The sequence below is a fragment of the Phyllostomus hastatus genome, unplaced genomic scaffold (genome assembly GCF_019186645.2).
Source record: "Phyllostomus hastatus isolate PE091 unplaced genomic scaffold, TTU_PhHast_1.1 phas_scaffold_93, whole genome shotgun sequence".
NCBI lineage: Eukaryota > Metazoa > Chordata > Mammalia > Chiroptera > Phyllostomidae > Phyllostomus > Phyllostomus hastatus.
The window spans coordinates 228,774-243,600 of record NW_025334042.1 but is presented as its reverse complement, the minus strand read 5'-3'; the positions used below and the strand labels follow the sequence as shown (position 1 = coordinate 243,600).

Sequence of the window (14,827 nt, the reverse complement as noted above, 5' to 3'; positions counted from 1 at the left end):
GGGAATATGAACAGCCTCCCAGAGACAGAGGAGAAGTGAGAGCCTCTAGCCGACAGGACCAGGGGCTTCTCTAGCCCGGTCGAAGTGCAGGTTGGTGGAGAGTACGAGCCTGCCGCGCTTGGCTCGGCCCCATAGGGAGGCCGGAATCTCGCGCTGGGATCCCGGGAGGGACTTGGTGCTGGGTGCGTAACTGCAGTGGTGGCTCAGAGATTTCCAGCCAGCCTGACTGGGGGAGCCGGAAAAGGTGCCAACACCTGGTTGGAGTGCGGTTCGGCGGGGAACACGGAGCTGGAAACTGCTGGGCTCCCGCACCGTCGTCAGGAAGACTGACTCTCACGCGCCAGTGTGTTCAGGAGTGCCCAGGGTACCTGACAGACTTACTGAGATCTGGCTGGGAAAGAAAGAAGCATTTCAAAGGCCCCTCAGCCAGCTGAAGCCAGCAAGATCAGAAAAACTGGTCTGGCCAGTTAGAAACCAACAAGAGGTGTTTTTCTGTTTGTTTGTTTGGGGGTTTTTTGGTTTTGTTTGGTTTCTCTGGCTGTTGTTGGTTGATTGATTTTATCTTGTGTTTTATGTGACTTTTTTTTCAATTCTTATTTTTATCTCGCAATCCCTTATGTTTCTCTTCCATTCAACCTAATATTATTCTTTCCACTCCAAATTTATCTCTCCTGCACTACATCTTCTGCTTTTCTTTCTTTTTTTTTAATCTTGCAAGTTACTGTAAATTTGTATTATCTTTTTCTCACTTTTCCGACATTTTTTATTTTAATAATATTTTGGTATTCTTTTTTCTCTGTATAATCTTCTTTGCTTGGCTGGTTATACTGTCATTTGATAGGTTCCCCCTGGTATCTCAGTCACAAGGTGTTGATAAGTTACTATCCTTCATCTGTGTTCCATTAATACACCTCTCAAGGTTCTATACTCTTTATTCTTGTTATCTAAACCTCATTGATTCTGCCACAAGACTGTCACTTTACTATTACTGCTAGTAAGACCTAGTCTATACAATTGTAAATGCTTCTCAATGCCCCTACCTGATCTCAGCCCACTTTGCAATTTTCTGAACTATACTATTGTGGGGGTTGTCTCTATTCTTGAACTCACTACTCCTATATACTAATCTTTAGTCCAACCCTACCTTAAAAGCTGACCTCCCACAACCTCACAGCTTTCTAGATCCAACTAACAATCCTCTCGGCCCCAATAAGAGTTTTACCTTCTTTCCATCCTTTCTAAAATGTGGATAGTGGGGTGGAGGATCACGGTTAACACTATAAGGAGCCAAAGGATAAACCATCTCTTCTCTACTGGCTGCTAAAGTAAATATCATAGTATACTGTCTTGCTGTTTTAAACCATTTTGCCTTACTCCTCCAACTGATCCCAAAAAAGAGTAGGGGGAAGCTGTGAACACCAGGATACACAAAGGAGATTGCACCACTGAAACACACAAATATTCTACCACAGAAGTTCACACCATAATTACAGGGAATCAGAACAGTTCAAATTAACAAACAAGAAGAAAAAAAGAAGAAACCCACAAACAATGAGAAAACAAAGAAACAACCCCCAACTGAAGGGAAACGAAGAAGCCTCAGGAAAAATGCTAAATGAAATAGAGGCAACTCAACTATCAGATAGTGAGTTCAAAACAATGATTACCAGGAAGTTCAATGAACTCACAATGAGCTTTCAGAAATTAGAGGGAAACTACATCAATCTCACTGCAAACTATATAAACATGAGAAAGGAAATAGAAACTCTCAACAAAGGTCAAGAGGAAATGAAGAATACAATTTCTGAACTGAAGAACACAGTGGAAGGAATGAAAAGGAGGATTGATGAAGCAGAAGATCGGATTAGCGAGCTGGAGGACAAAGTAAAAAACAGCATCCAGAAAGAGCAAGAAAAGGAAAAGAGGCTCAGAAAGAATGAAGAGGGATTAAGAGAAATGCAAGACAATATGAAACATAATAATATCCGTATAATAGAGATACCAGAAGGAGAAGAAGAAGAGCAAGGGATCAAAAACCTAGTTGAACAAGTAATGAAGGAGAACTTCCCTAATTTGATGAGAGAAAAAGTCACACAAATCCAGGAAACACAGAGAGTTCCAATCAAGAGGAACCCAAAGAGACCCACCCCAAGGCACATCATAATTAAAATGACAAAATTTCAAGACAAAGAGAGAATCTTGAAGGCAGCAAGGAAGAAAAAGGAAGTAACATACAAGGGAGCCCCAATAAGGCTAACAGCTGACTTCTCAATGGAAACACTTCAAGCCAGAAGAGAATGGCAAGAAATACTCCAGGTAATGAGAACCAGAGGTCTGCAACCGAGGCTACTTTATCCAGCAAGGCTCTCGATCAAGATAGAAGGCCAAATAAGAAGCTTCCCAGACAAAAGAAGTCTAAAAGAATACACCTTGACCAAACCAGCTCTGCAAGAAATTCTAAAAGGACTGCTTTAAGGAGGAGAGAAGAAAGAGAGAGAGAGAGAGAGAGAGAGAGAGAGAGAGGAACACACGTACATAAAAGACAATGAATAAGTACCTATCAATAATAACCTTAAATGTAAATGGATTAAATGCTCCAATCAAAAGACATAGAATAGCTGATTGGATAAGAAAAAAATGACCCACATATCTGCTGTCTACAAGAGACCCACCTCAGGATAAAAGACCTACACAGGCTGAAAGTGAAGGGCTGGAAACAAATCTTCCAAGCAAATGGACAGGAAAAAAAAGCCGGGGTAGCAATACTCATATCAGACAAAATAGACTTCCAAAAAAAGATCCATAAAGAGAGACCCAGAAGGTCACTTCATAATACTCAAGGGAAGAATCCATCAAGAAGATATAAATACTGCAAAAGCAATGCTGGGTAAAACTGCTAGCACCTTAGCACAAATCAAGGCAGAGGCACCAAACTATAGTAGTGGGCACTCATTTCTTCACTGCCATGAATTTGCAGAAATTGGCCAGTTTCACTTACGAATGTTTTTCATGAAAGAGTAAAAATGTTAACTATAAACCTTGAGTTCAGGTGGTTTTAATATTCTATGTGAAAAACGAGAAGTATGTATAAAGCACCCCCTTACAGTATATTTTAAATTGCGTCAACACTTGGTAGATCTGCATAATTTAGTCAGCAATTATTTTCCACATGACTAATGCATAATATTGCAAAATCATGTATGCTTAAAGAGCCACTCAAAGTTCAACATAAATCAATGAATTTTAATTCAAAAGTCCAAAACACTTACTGATATGGTTTCATATTCCATATTGTAATGAACATTTAAGAAAGTCCCACTTGTCAATTTTGGTGAGTATCAAAGAAGAATTAGCCACAATTATGTATAAAAGCTATTATTGCCAATGACACAAGCGTGAGGCCAAACTGTCATATCAAATCATCACATCACAACAGACTGACTGCAGAAACAGATATAAAAATTCAGGTGTCTTTTTTTAAAATCTATAAATCAAAAGGAGTTTCTCAAATTGTAAAGTAGTAGTTCTCAACTAGAGATGATTTTTGTCCCTCAAAGGACATTTGGCAATGTCTAGACATACTTCTGATTGTCACAACTAGGGAAAGTGCTGTTGATATCTAGTGGGTAGAGGCCAGTTGATGCTGCAAGACATCCTACAATGCACAAGACTGTTCATACAATAGATCATCCAGCCCGAGATATTGATAGTGTCAAGGCTGAGGAACTTAAAAGAATACCATCCTCACAGAGTAATTTTTTCATAAAAATATGGTATTCATAGTCACATGGTTGTGTTTCTTACTATAATATTAAATGAATAGTAAACAAAAAAAATCCTAGTTTTAATTTACAATACAGTAAATATCAGTAAGTTAACCCACATAAACAAATCTCTTTGGAGTCTGCAATAATTTTTACCAGTATAAAAGTGTACTGAGACCACAAAGTTTGAGAATCAATAATTTGACGAATGGTATAACTAACAAAGTATGCTGGAAAATAAAAGAGAAATTAAGGAACTCTAAAGAAAAATGTACTCATTTCAAGAGTAGCATGGATGACCAAAACAAACAAAGAACACTATAAAGTCAAAGGTTCAAAACAAAAAAGTTATGATCGACCCACAATGTCATTCTTCCCTTAAAAAAAGGCCACCGACAAAAAAAACATTAAAACTACAACTCTTACCCTGGCTATGAGGACTTGCTGGACTAAAAGATGGCTGATACAAATCTTTGGTGGGTGTTGGATAAGCTTCTTTCCCTTGGCGATGACTCATCTTTCCTGGTGTCAGAAGTTGAGATTCTTCACTGTTTGTTATCACAGCTCAAGAAAAAAAGGGAAAAAAATTTAGACTTCAGTGCTAGATTTACATAAGTGCATACTTAATAACATGGAATAAAAACTATGACTGGACCTGCCAGAATGGTTACATTATTTTTACCAACTCATACTTGCATAATTGTTTTGTTTTCTTTTCATTTGTTATCAATCCCAAAGAAATTGATAGGTATGTATGAGTAAATTCTACACATTTTGGACATTATAAAAATGAAAATATATATTCAACTGATAAGAAAAAGAGCTCCAAGGTTTACTGAGCTATTAATACATGTACTAACTCTTTATATTTACCAGCAGAACAATAAGCAAGATAGCCATTTTGCAGAGGAAATATAAATGGTCAATAAACATGAAAGGATACTAAACCTCGTAAGTAGTCAAAACAAATACCAATTAGTAGCAGTATAAAATAATATTTTAGATTCACTGGAATTTCTAATTTTCATGGACAGTAGCTATAATTCCTATTTTAAAGATGGGAAAGTGGGAAAGTTCAGGTTCAGAGATTGCCTTGCCTAACACTAAGTAAAAGAGGTAAGATTCTAACTCAGGACAATTTGCTTCCAAAATCTGGCTCGGAAAAGGTTGCTCCTCAATAACCAATTTAGTGTTTCAGGCTGCTATTCACCTACTTAGCTAAGTTACTAATAGGAGAAAGCAATGTCCCATTCCAGAGAGAACAGAAAAGAGAAAAATACTCAGAGGAGGAATAGGGCAAATAATTGTAAGCAACAACACAATGTCCTAGGATCTTTCCACATCTTATGTTTCTGTGCTTTCAGCCTATAAAGCTTTACTTTTTATTTCAGCAAGAATTAGTCTGGCTTCACTCTATATTAATTTTTATCTTAACCAGAACTTCACATTCACATTTTTATCATGGTATGTTTTAACCAAATTGCATTAATATGTTTCCTATTGTGCTAAGTTTTCAAAATTATATTTTAACTCCTTAAATTTCAAAGCAAAAATTCAAAGACTTTCATTTATCATCCAGGACATAAAAAATTTATTTTTACATTGTCTTTAAAAAAAAAAAAAACTACTTACTTGTTGACTCCTAAATTTATATCTCCTCCTGAACTCACACTCATATATCCAATTGCCTGCCTTAAAATTGCCTCTGTTCCTTAACAGGCAACTCAAATTTATCCAGAACATAATTTTTGATTCTGCTTATCTTCCAAACCTGCCTCTCTCCTACTCAGTTAATGGACTCACTATTTCTCTCCCCCACTTTCTCAGGCAAAAAACAAAACAAAACAAAACAAACTGCTTAGTGTATTACTCAGTTTTTCTCTTTCTCTCACTTCACATCACACTTATCTCTGAGATATTCATATTTCACCTTCAAAATTTACCTGGAGTCTTTCTGTGTATCCCCACTTTTACAATTACTACCTGTTCCAAGCCACTATCACCTTTCCACTGGATCACAGCAGATTTCTACCTTGTCTCCAGACTTAAAGTTTGCTTCTTGCTTGCACAGAGTTCATTCTCTACGCAAAACCCAAGCAATCTTTGTAAATCATAAATCAGATTTGCATCATTCAGAAATACCATCAGTGGCTGTTCATTAACCTGCAATGAATTTCATGGTCTAAGGATTCAACATTGTCTGCCCCACTGCTTATCTTCCCAACCTCATTCTCTACCATTCTCCTCTTTCCTCCCTTGGCTCCAGTCATAATGGCCTTCTTGGTATTCCTCAAAACATATCACCTTGCCCTAGTCTCTGGGTCTTTATACTTCTTGATCCCTCTACCTGAAATATTCCTGCCCCAAATCTCATCATTAACTCCTCTCATCATTTTTTGTTGTGTTCAAATGTCATCTCTTCACAAAAGCCCTTCATGGTGCCTTTTTATAAATAGGTTCCTATTTTAATATAGTATAATTTATCAATTACTTTGTTTTTTTTTTCATTAGTATGCACTCCACCACAGTTATACTCTATCACTTTACATGATTTTTAATATAGCTACTATCACTATCTGAAATCATGTCATTTATTTGTTTATTATCTGCCTTCATTAATCCATAGATTCCCTAAGAGAAAGAAATTTTGTCTGCCTTATTTTCCCGTAAGCCCTGAAGTCCTGGTAGGGTCCTGGCTCACTGAAAGTGAATGTGTGTGTGTGTGTATATAAAACTTATATAAATATATTTTAATATATTTTATTGATTATGCTATTATAGTTATCCCATTTCTTTCTCCTCTCTATTCCCCTCTGCCCTGTACCCCACCTCCCACCAGCATTCCCCCACCTTAGTTCATGTCCACTGGTCATACATGTAAGTTCTTTGGCTTCTCTACTTCCTATACTATTCTTAAACTCCCCCTATTTTGTACCTACCATTTATGCTTCTTATTCCCTGTACCTTCCCCCCCCATTTCCCCCTCGCCCTCCCCACTGATAACCCTCCATATAATCTCTATTTCTGTGAATTTGTTCCTGTTCTAGTTGTTTGCTTAGTTCATTTTTGTTTTTTTAGGTTCGGTTGTTGATAGTTGTAAAGTTTGTTGTCATTTTACTGTTTGTATTTCTGATTTTCTTCTTTTTCTTAGATAAGTCCCTTTAACATTTCATAAAATAAGGGCTTGGTGATGATAAACTCCTTTTACCTGACCTTATCTGAGAAGCGCTTTATCTGCCCTTCCATTCTAAATGAAAGCTTTGCTGGATAGAGTAATCTTGGATGTAGGTCCTTGCCTTCCAGAACTTGGAATACTTCTTTCCAGCTCCTTCTTGCCTGCAAGTTCTCTCTTGAGAAATCAGCTGAGAGTCTAGTAGGAACTCCTTTGTAGGTTACTGTTCCCTTATCTCTTGCTGCTTCTAGAATTCTCTCCTTATCTTTCATCTTGGTTAATGTAATTATGTGCCTTGATGTAGGCTGCCTTGGGTCCAACTTCTCTGGGACTCTCTGGTCTTCCTGGAAGTCTATTTCCTTTGCCAAATTATGGAAGTTCTCCTTCCTTATGTTTTCAAATAAGTTTTCAATTTCTTGCTCTTCCTTTTCTCCTTCTGGCATCCCTATGATTCAGATGTTGGAACGTTTAAAGTTGTCCTGGAGATGCCTAAGCCTCTCCTCGTTTTTCTGAATTCTTGTTTCTTCATTCTGTTCTGGTTAAGTGTTTATTTCTTCCTTCTGCTCCAAACTGTTGGTTTGAGTCCTGGTTTCCTTCCCGTTACTGTTGGTTCCCTGTACATTTTCCTTTATTTCAGTTTTCATAGTCTTTACTTTTTCCCTCTATTTTGCGACCATACTCAACCATTTTTGTGGGCATCCCAATTACCAGAATTTTGAACTCTGCATCTGATAGGTTGGATAGCTCTTCATTGCTTAGTTGTATTCTTTCTGGAGCTTTGATCTGTTCTTTCATTTGGGCTGTACTTTTTTGTCTCAGTGTACCTGTTATATAGTAAGAGGTGGAGCCTTAAGTATTTGCCAGGGCAGGGCATAATACTTTGCTGCATTATGGCGCTGTATAGGGGAAAGGGTTCCAGAAGGAACAATGCCATTTGCTTAGCTCTTGGTGGACTTTTAGTCACTTTCTCCAATACCCACAAGCAAATTGGGCCCATCTGGCGCTGTCCCCTAATGGGGGGTTTGAATACATTCTAGGACCCTATGGGTCTCTCCAACGAACTCTTCCATGAGGTCTGGAGTTTCTCCTGCTGCCTCAACCCCCCACAGGTTTTTTCAGAGGTTTTGAGGCTTTATTTCCCCACACTGTAACCCTGGGTTACACATCTGTCTTTCTCCCCAGTTGTTCCTCCCCATTTATCCTCATGCAAATGTGGGACCACCGGTTCCACCAGCCACTGCCTTGCCCACCCAGGACCTCCAGCTGCGCCTTGCCCCAAGTCCCTTCCACCCAAGCTGCCCATCTCTGCCCCTCTTACTGGTCTGGATGAATGTTTCTTTAACTCCTTGGCTATCGGACTTCTATACAGTTTGATTTTCTGGCAGTTATGGTTATTTTTTGTTTTTAAATTTGTTGTTGTCCTCCTAGTTGTGCAAGGAAGCAAAGTGTATGTACCTATTCCTCCATCTTGGCCAGAAGTCTCAAATATTTTATATGTTCATAAAATTTCACTACCAAGAAGTATATGGTGGCTCCTTCAGTTACTAAATTAAGGCCCATTGAACTCCTAAATGATGTTATTGAAAATTAAAAATGTATGGTGCTGATGTGCAAAGACAAACTGACCTAAAGAACATAATAGAGAGCTCTCAGAAACAAACCCAAGATTATGTGGAGCACAGATATACAATAAAGGTAGGGAAAGAAAAGACTATTCAACTACTGATACTGGAAAAATTGGTTATTCATATTGGATGAATAAGTCCCCATCCTTAAACCACAAAGAACAATTATGAAATCAAAGACATAAATGTAAAAAGCAAAACACAAAAGCTTTTAGAAGAAAATATAAGAGAATATCTTTATAGACATGGAGTAAGTAATGATTCTTTAAAAAAATAAAATAACCATAAAAGAAAGAATTGATAAATTCCACTACATTTTTAAAAAATTAAGAATGTAACAAAAGATACCATAAAGAAATTGAAAAAACAGAAGATATTTGCAACATGTACTTAACCAAAGGTTAGTATCCAGAATGTTTTTAAAAATACTCATAAATCAATCAGAAAAAGACTAACACTGCAATATAAAAATGGGGTGTGGGGGTGCATCAAAAAGAACAAAATACCAAGAAATAAATTTAACCAAGGAGGTGAAAGACTTAAACAATAATTCCCTCTCATCCATGGTTTCTAGAGTCTAGAAATCTTCATCATTCTATAAGTAAATAATTCATAACTTTTAAGTTGTGTGTTATTCTGAGCAGTGTGATAAAAACTTGTGCCATCCGGCTTCATCCCACCTGAGACATGAATCATGCCTTTTTCCTGTATATCCATGCCGTATGTACAAAACAATGTTATTTTGAAAGACCACATTCATATAAATTTTATTACAGTATATATTATAGTTGTTTTATTTTATTATTAGTTCTTGTTAATCTCTTATTGTGCCTAATTTATAAATTAAACTTTATCATAAGTATGTATGTATGTATGTATGTATGTATGTATGTATATATGGGAAAAAACATAGTACATACACAGTTTGATACTATCCACATTTTCAGCCATGGGAGTCAGAATGTATCCCCCATGGAAAAGGAGCTACTTTACACTGAAAACTGTTATGACACTGATGAAAGAAACTGAAGAAGATACAAATAGATAAAAAGATATTCTATGGCTGATAGAAGAGAAGAATTAATATTTTTGAAAATGTCCATACTACCTAAAGCAATCTATGGATTCAATGCAATCCTTATCAAAATTCTAATGGCATTTTTCACAAAAATAGAGCAAACAATCCTAAAATTTGTATAGAATCACATAAGACCCTGCATAGCCAAAACATCTTAAGAACTAAGCTGAAGGCTTTAAGCTCCCTGTTTTCAAACTATATTATAAAACTCTAGTAATACAAACAATATGGGTAGGTATTGACAGTACTGACATAAAAAAGACAAAGATCAGTGGAACAGGATCAAGAGCCCAGAAATAAACGCATGCCTATATTGGTAATAAACTTATGACAAAGCAATCAATAATATCAGCTGTCTGGGAAAAGAACAGCTTCTTCAATAAATGCTGTTGGGAAAAGTATACAGTCATATGCAAAAGAATGAAGCTAGACCACTATCTTACACCATACACTAAAATTAACTCAAAATGAATTGAAGATTTGAATGTAATATTGAAGTCATAAAACTCCTAGAAAAAAGCATAGACAGTAAGCTCCTTGACATCAGACTCTGCAATCATTTTTTGGATCTGACTCCAAAAGCAAAAATAAACTACTGGGACCATATCAAACTAAAAAGCTTTGTACAATGAAGAAAAACCATCAACAAAATGAGAAGGCAACCGACTGAATGGGAGGAAATATTTGCAAATCAAATATCTGGTAAGGGGCTAACAGCCAAAATATATAAAGAACTCATACAACTCAACAGGAAAGAAAAAATCCTATTAAAAAATGGACAGAGTATCAAAAAAGACATTTTTCCAAAAAAGACATGTAGATGTGCAACAGGTACAAGAAAAGGTGCTCAACATCACTAATCATCACAGGAATGTAAATCAAAACTACAAACTGCCATTAAGTTATCACCCCACACTCCTTAGCATAGCTATTATTAAAAAATCAAGACAAAAATTGTTGGTGAGGATGTGGAGAAAACGAAATCCTTTTGCACTGATGGTGGGAATGTAAATTGGTACAGCCACTATGGAAAACAGTATGGACGTTCCTCAAAAAGTTAAAAATAGAACTACCATCTGATCTAGCAATTCCATTTCTGTGTATTTATCTGAAGAAAACAATAATACTAAGTTGAAAAGATATATGCTCCCCAATGTTCACTGCAGCATTACTTATAGTAACCAAGATATGGAGACAACCTAAGTATCTATCAATACATAAATGGATAAAGAAAATGCAGTTCACATATATAATAGAATATTATTCAGCCATAAAAAGAATGAAATCTTGCCATTTGCAACAACATGGATGGACCCTGAGGGCATTATTCCACTAAGTGAAGTAAGACAGAGAAAGACAAGGTAGAATCAAAAGAGACAAAGAACAATAAAAACTGAACTTAGAGATACAGAAAACAGACTGGTGATTGCCTGAGGTGAAGAGGCTGGAAGGGGATGCACAATGGATGAAAAGAGGGTCAAAGGTACAAACTTCCAATTATAAAATAAGTCAGTCAAGTGGATGTAATGTACAGTATGGAGACTATAGCTAATAATACTGTACAGCATATTTGAAAGTTGCTAAGACAGTAAATCTTAAAAATTCTCATCACAAGAAAAATATCTGTATCTATGTATGGTAATGGATGTTAATTAGACTTGCTGTGATCATTTTGTAATATATGCAAATTAAATCATTATGTTATTTACCTGAAAGTAACAGAATGTTGTATGTCAGTTATGCCTCAATAATAAAAAAAAAAATGATACAAAAAAAGGAGGGAGACTTGAATGGTGATTTCATGGAAGAAAAGATACAAATTGTCAATAAATATACAAAAATGCTCACTCTTTTAGTAATAAAAAACACAAATCAAAACCACAAGAAATATTTTCCACTCACTAAAATTGACAAAAATTGCTAAGTCTGAATATAGATGAGGATGGGATCCATGAAACACTTTAAGCACTGATGGTGGAGTATAAACTGATACAAGCACTTTGGAAAACTATTTAGATCTGTCGTATTAAATTTCACCATATTCTATGGGTCCAACAATTCCACTCTTGGCTTTATAACTAGAAATACTCTTATATGCGTGTACCAAAAGGCAAAAATTAAAATGTTGATATTAATACTGTTCATCGTAGCAAAAATTAAAACTTTACTCATCATTTGAAAATAGAATACATTTATATGTGGTGGTATACATACATCATAAAATAGCATGTAGCACTAAAAAAGGAGAGATCTACAGCTATACTCAATGACATGGTTGAATCTTAGAAAAAGATGTTAATTACAATAGCAAGTCCTAAAAGATGACATGTTACCATGCTACCATTCTGATAAAATTAAAAACCAAGCAAACCTTAATGATACATACATAATTTTAAAATAACACAAAAAAGCAAAGAATGATAAAAAATACAAAACAGTCATCTATGGGTGGCAGGCACAGGGAAAGAAGAGAGAAGCAGCACATAGATGGACATGAAATATTTTTAAAGTTCAAGTTCTTAAGTGGCAAAAGTTCAAAATTTACTGACTGTATAATTATGCTTTGTAATCTACCTATGCTACATTTTTTGTAGTATCAGACAATATACTTAAGGTTAATTTAAAATACATTATGAGAAATACAACTAATAGAATTAAAGTATGCTTAAGTATTCCATCAGCAAGACATAGGTAGCTACGTTTTGAGTAACTTTAGTATATACAAAAGGAAATAGTCTAAGTGTACATTTAGTTCCATTCACCCATTTCTAACTTCTTAGTGGCTGAGATATTACTGTTAAGATTTTGATAACCTTGAAGTGAGGTTTGTAGAAATAGCAATATACAGAGTATACTTTAGGAAAAAACCAGAAAGCCTTTTTTTCTATTTTTCTCTCACCCCATTCACAAACATTAACAACTATACAAACAAAAAAGGATTTGCATAATATAAAAATCAGTTTGCTATTCTCCATCATTTGCAGAATTGAAGACTAGGTAAGTATAAATTTAAAAAGAGTAGTGACTTTGTTTTTATCTGTATCCCTTGACATAAAAGTGACAATAAATACTTGCTGAATGACTGAATAAATATTTGATGAATGAATCGCTTCATGATTTCAGTGTAGTTTCTGACATTATAATCAACTGCCTCATCTACTAAAAATAGCATTATAGTGCCCTCTCCCGTTTGTACTTTGTAATGAAAGTAACCTACTTGGCCTTTCATATTGCTTTACTATCTTAACTACAGTAGAAACTAATCACACTGGAAAAATTAACATACCAGCTGGAACTTCTAAGGAGACTATGACTCTGTAATTACCATTCTTTACCTTCTGAATTCAACTCATCAATATAAAATCGAAAGAATTTTATAAGCCTCAGAGTCTGGTGTATGACCTTAATCTAAGTGAAACCTAAGATAAAATGAAGTTAAGTAATTATTTTAAAGCCTTAAATAATCTCTATGTAACTTGGATGGATCTGGAGAGCATTATGCTAAGTGAAATAATCCAGATGGTGAAAGACAGATATCATATAATCTCACCTATAAGTGGAACCTAATCAACAAAACAAACAAGCATGCAAAATATAACCAGAGACACTGAAATTAAGAACAAACTGACAGTACCCAGAGGGGAGGTGGGAGGGGATAAAGAGAGGAAAAGAGGGAAGGGTTGTCAAGGAACATGTATAAAGGACACATGGACAAAGCCAAAGGGAGGTAGGATTGAGGATGGAAGGGGGAGGTGGCTGGGGAGGGGGAGAAATGGAGACAACTGTATTTGAACAACAATTAAAAAAAAGAAAAAGAAAAAAGTAAAAACTAAAATAAATAATAATAAAAAATAAATCCCAAGTCTCCCCTTACAGATGATACACCTTTTCTCAAATACTTGAAGAATTTAAATATGTTGGTAAATAGTATAGATCCTAATGAAGTACTATACAAAATTACTTTTTATTCCAAAAGATATACTGTTTCCAGGAAATAGTTCTAACAGTCCATTTTTACCTATTGGCAGAGTACAATATAAACTCATCCCTAATATATGCTGTATATTTTTATTTATATAGGCTTAAAACATATAACCACAATAAATTTCCTCTATTCCAAGTAAAAATTAAACACCTCTACTTATAAAACCCTGTTTCTAAAATAGAACCATTCAACTGATATTAAAAATTCTATTTGTAAAGTTCAGCAGTGGCCATCAGTTCACCTGAGCCAACATTTGAATGTATGAACTAATGAGAGTAACTGAAAAATTCATAGAAAATATCTGCCAAGTATTACAGGTAAGGCTGAATAAGAAAACAAAAATGTTTTGGTATTTGTGTACTTTACTTTCAAAATCTCTACTATTCTAATAATGCTGTTTATATAATAAACTATATTTTTAAAACTATGTTACAGTTAAAAAGGAATTTTAGCATATTACCTTAATCATCTCTCTTTATAGGAAAAATACATATATATTATAAGCAGTATCAGAGACAAATAGCAACTGTTCTAAAACATTTTCATAACCATATTATCTATTATATAAAAATTCTGACAAACTAAACCCATTTTCATGTGGCAGTAAATTTCTTACACGATGTTCAGCCTCAAAGTAGTATGACATGCTTTGTGGTGATTGCAGGAAGAAATACTATGAAGAAAAGGTCCTAAATGATTAACTAGATCATAGATTAAGTAAATACTCTTATCTTTAGATAGTCAAGATGTAAATATACAAATACTATCAATCTCTGATGGACACTGACTGACCATTTATATTCTTTACCTTGTATTTCAATGCCTGGAAAAAAGTAGAATGCTTAAAAATCAAAATAAAAATACCATATGCTTTTTATAAGTATACATCAAAATATTATGTCTCCAAACATGCTATTCAAACTTTAGCTACTTACTTGATGGTGCAAGGACATCTTTGCTATCACCAAGAAGCTTTTAATGCAGGGTAATTGAGCAGCAAACAAATACAATCCAAACAAGGAAGAAGCACAATGCATCAGGATTGAAGCAGCAGTGAAACAAAAGGACAAGGAAAATAGCATTAGTTTATAAGTAGAAAGCACATGCACATCAATCCTAATAATCATAATTCACAAATAATTTCCTTTTCCACACATAAAAAGATCCTGGCTTAGGCATTATCCAATATTTGTTCTATTCTGT

At 35.1% G+C, this 14,827-nt stretch overlaps 1 protein-coding gene across 9 annotated transcripts in view; it reads right to left on the bottom strand.

Annotated features, from left to right (window-relative positions):
• Window positions 1-14,827, bottom strand: part of OSBPL8 (oxysterol binding protein like 8) — a 179,952-nt gene that overhangs the window by 95,464 nt on the left and 69,661 nt on the right. For 5 of the 9 annotated variants that reach the window (XM_045829134.1, XM_045829133.1, XM_045829135.1 and 2 more), the window contains one exon: window positions 4,191-4,328. In XM_045829134.1, coding sequence (XP_045685090.1) covers window positions 4,191-4,281 — 91 coding nt within the window. In that variant the 5' untranslated portion in view covers window positions 4,282-4,328. Of the gene's footprint in view, window positions 1-4,190; window positions 4,329-14,559; window positions 14,597-14,827 lie in introns of all 9 variants that reach the window. The other 4 variants (XM_045829129.1, XM_045829130.1, XM_045829132.1 and 1 more) reach the window with 1 other exon arrangement.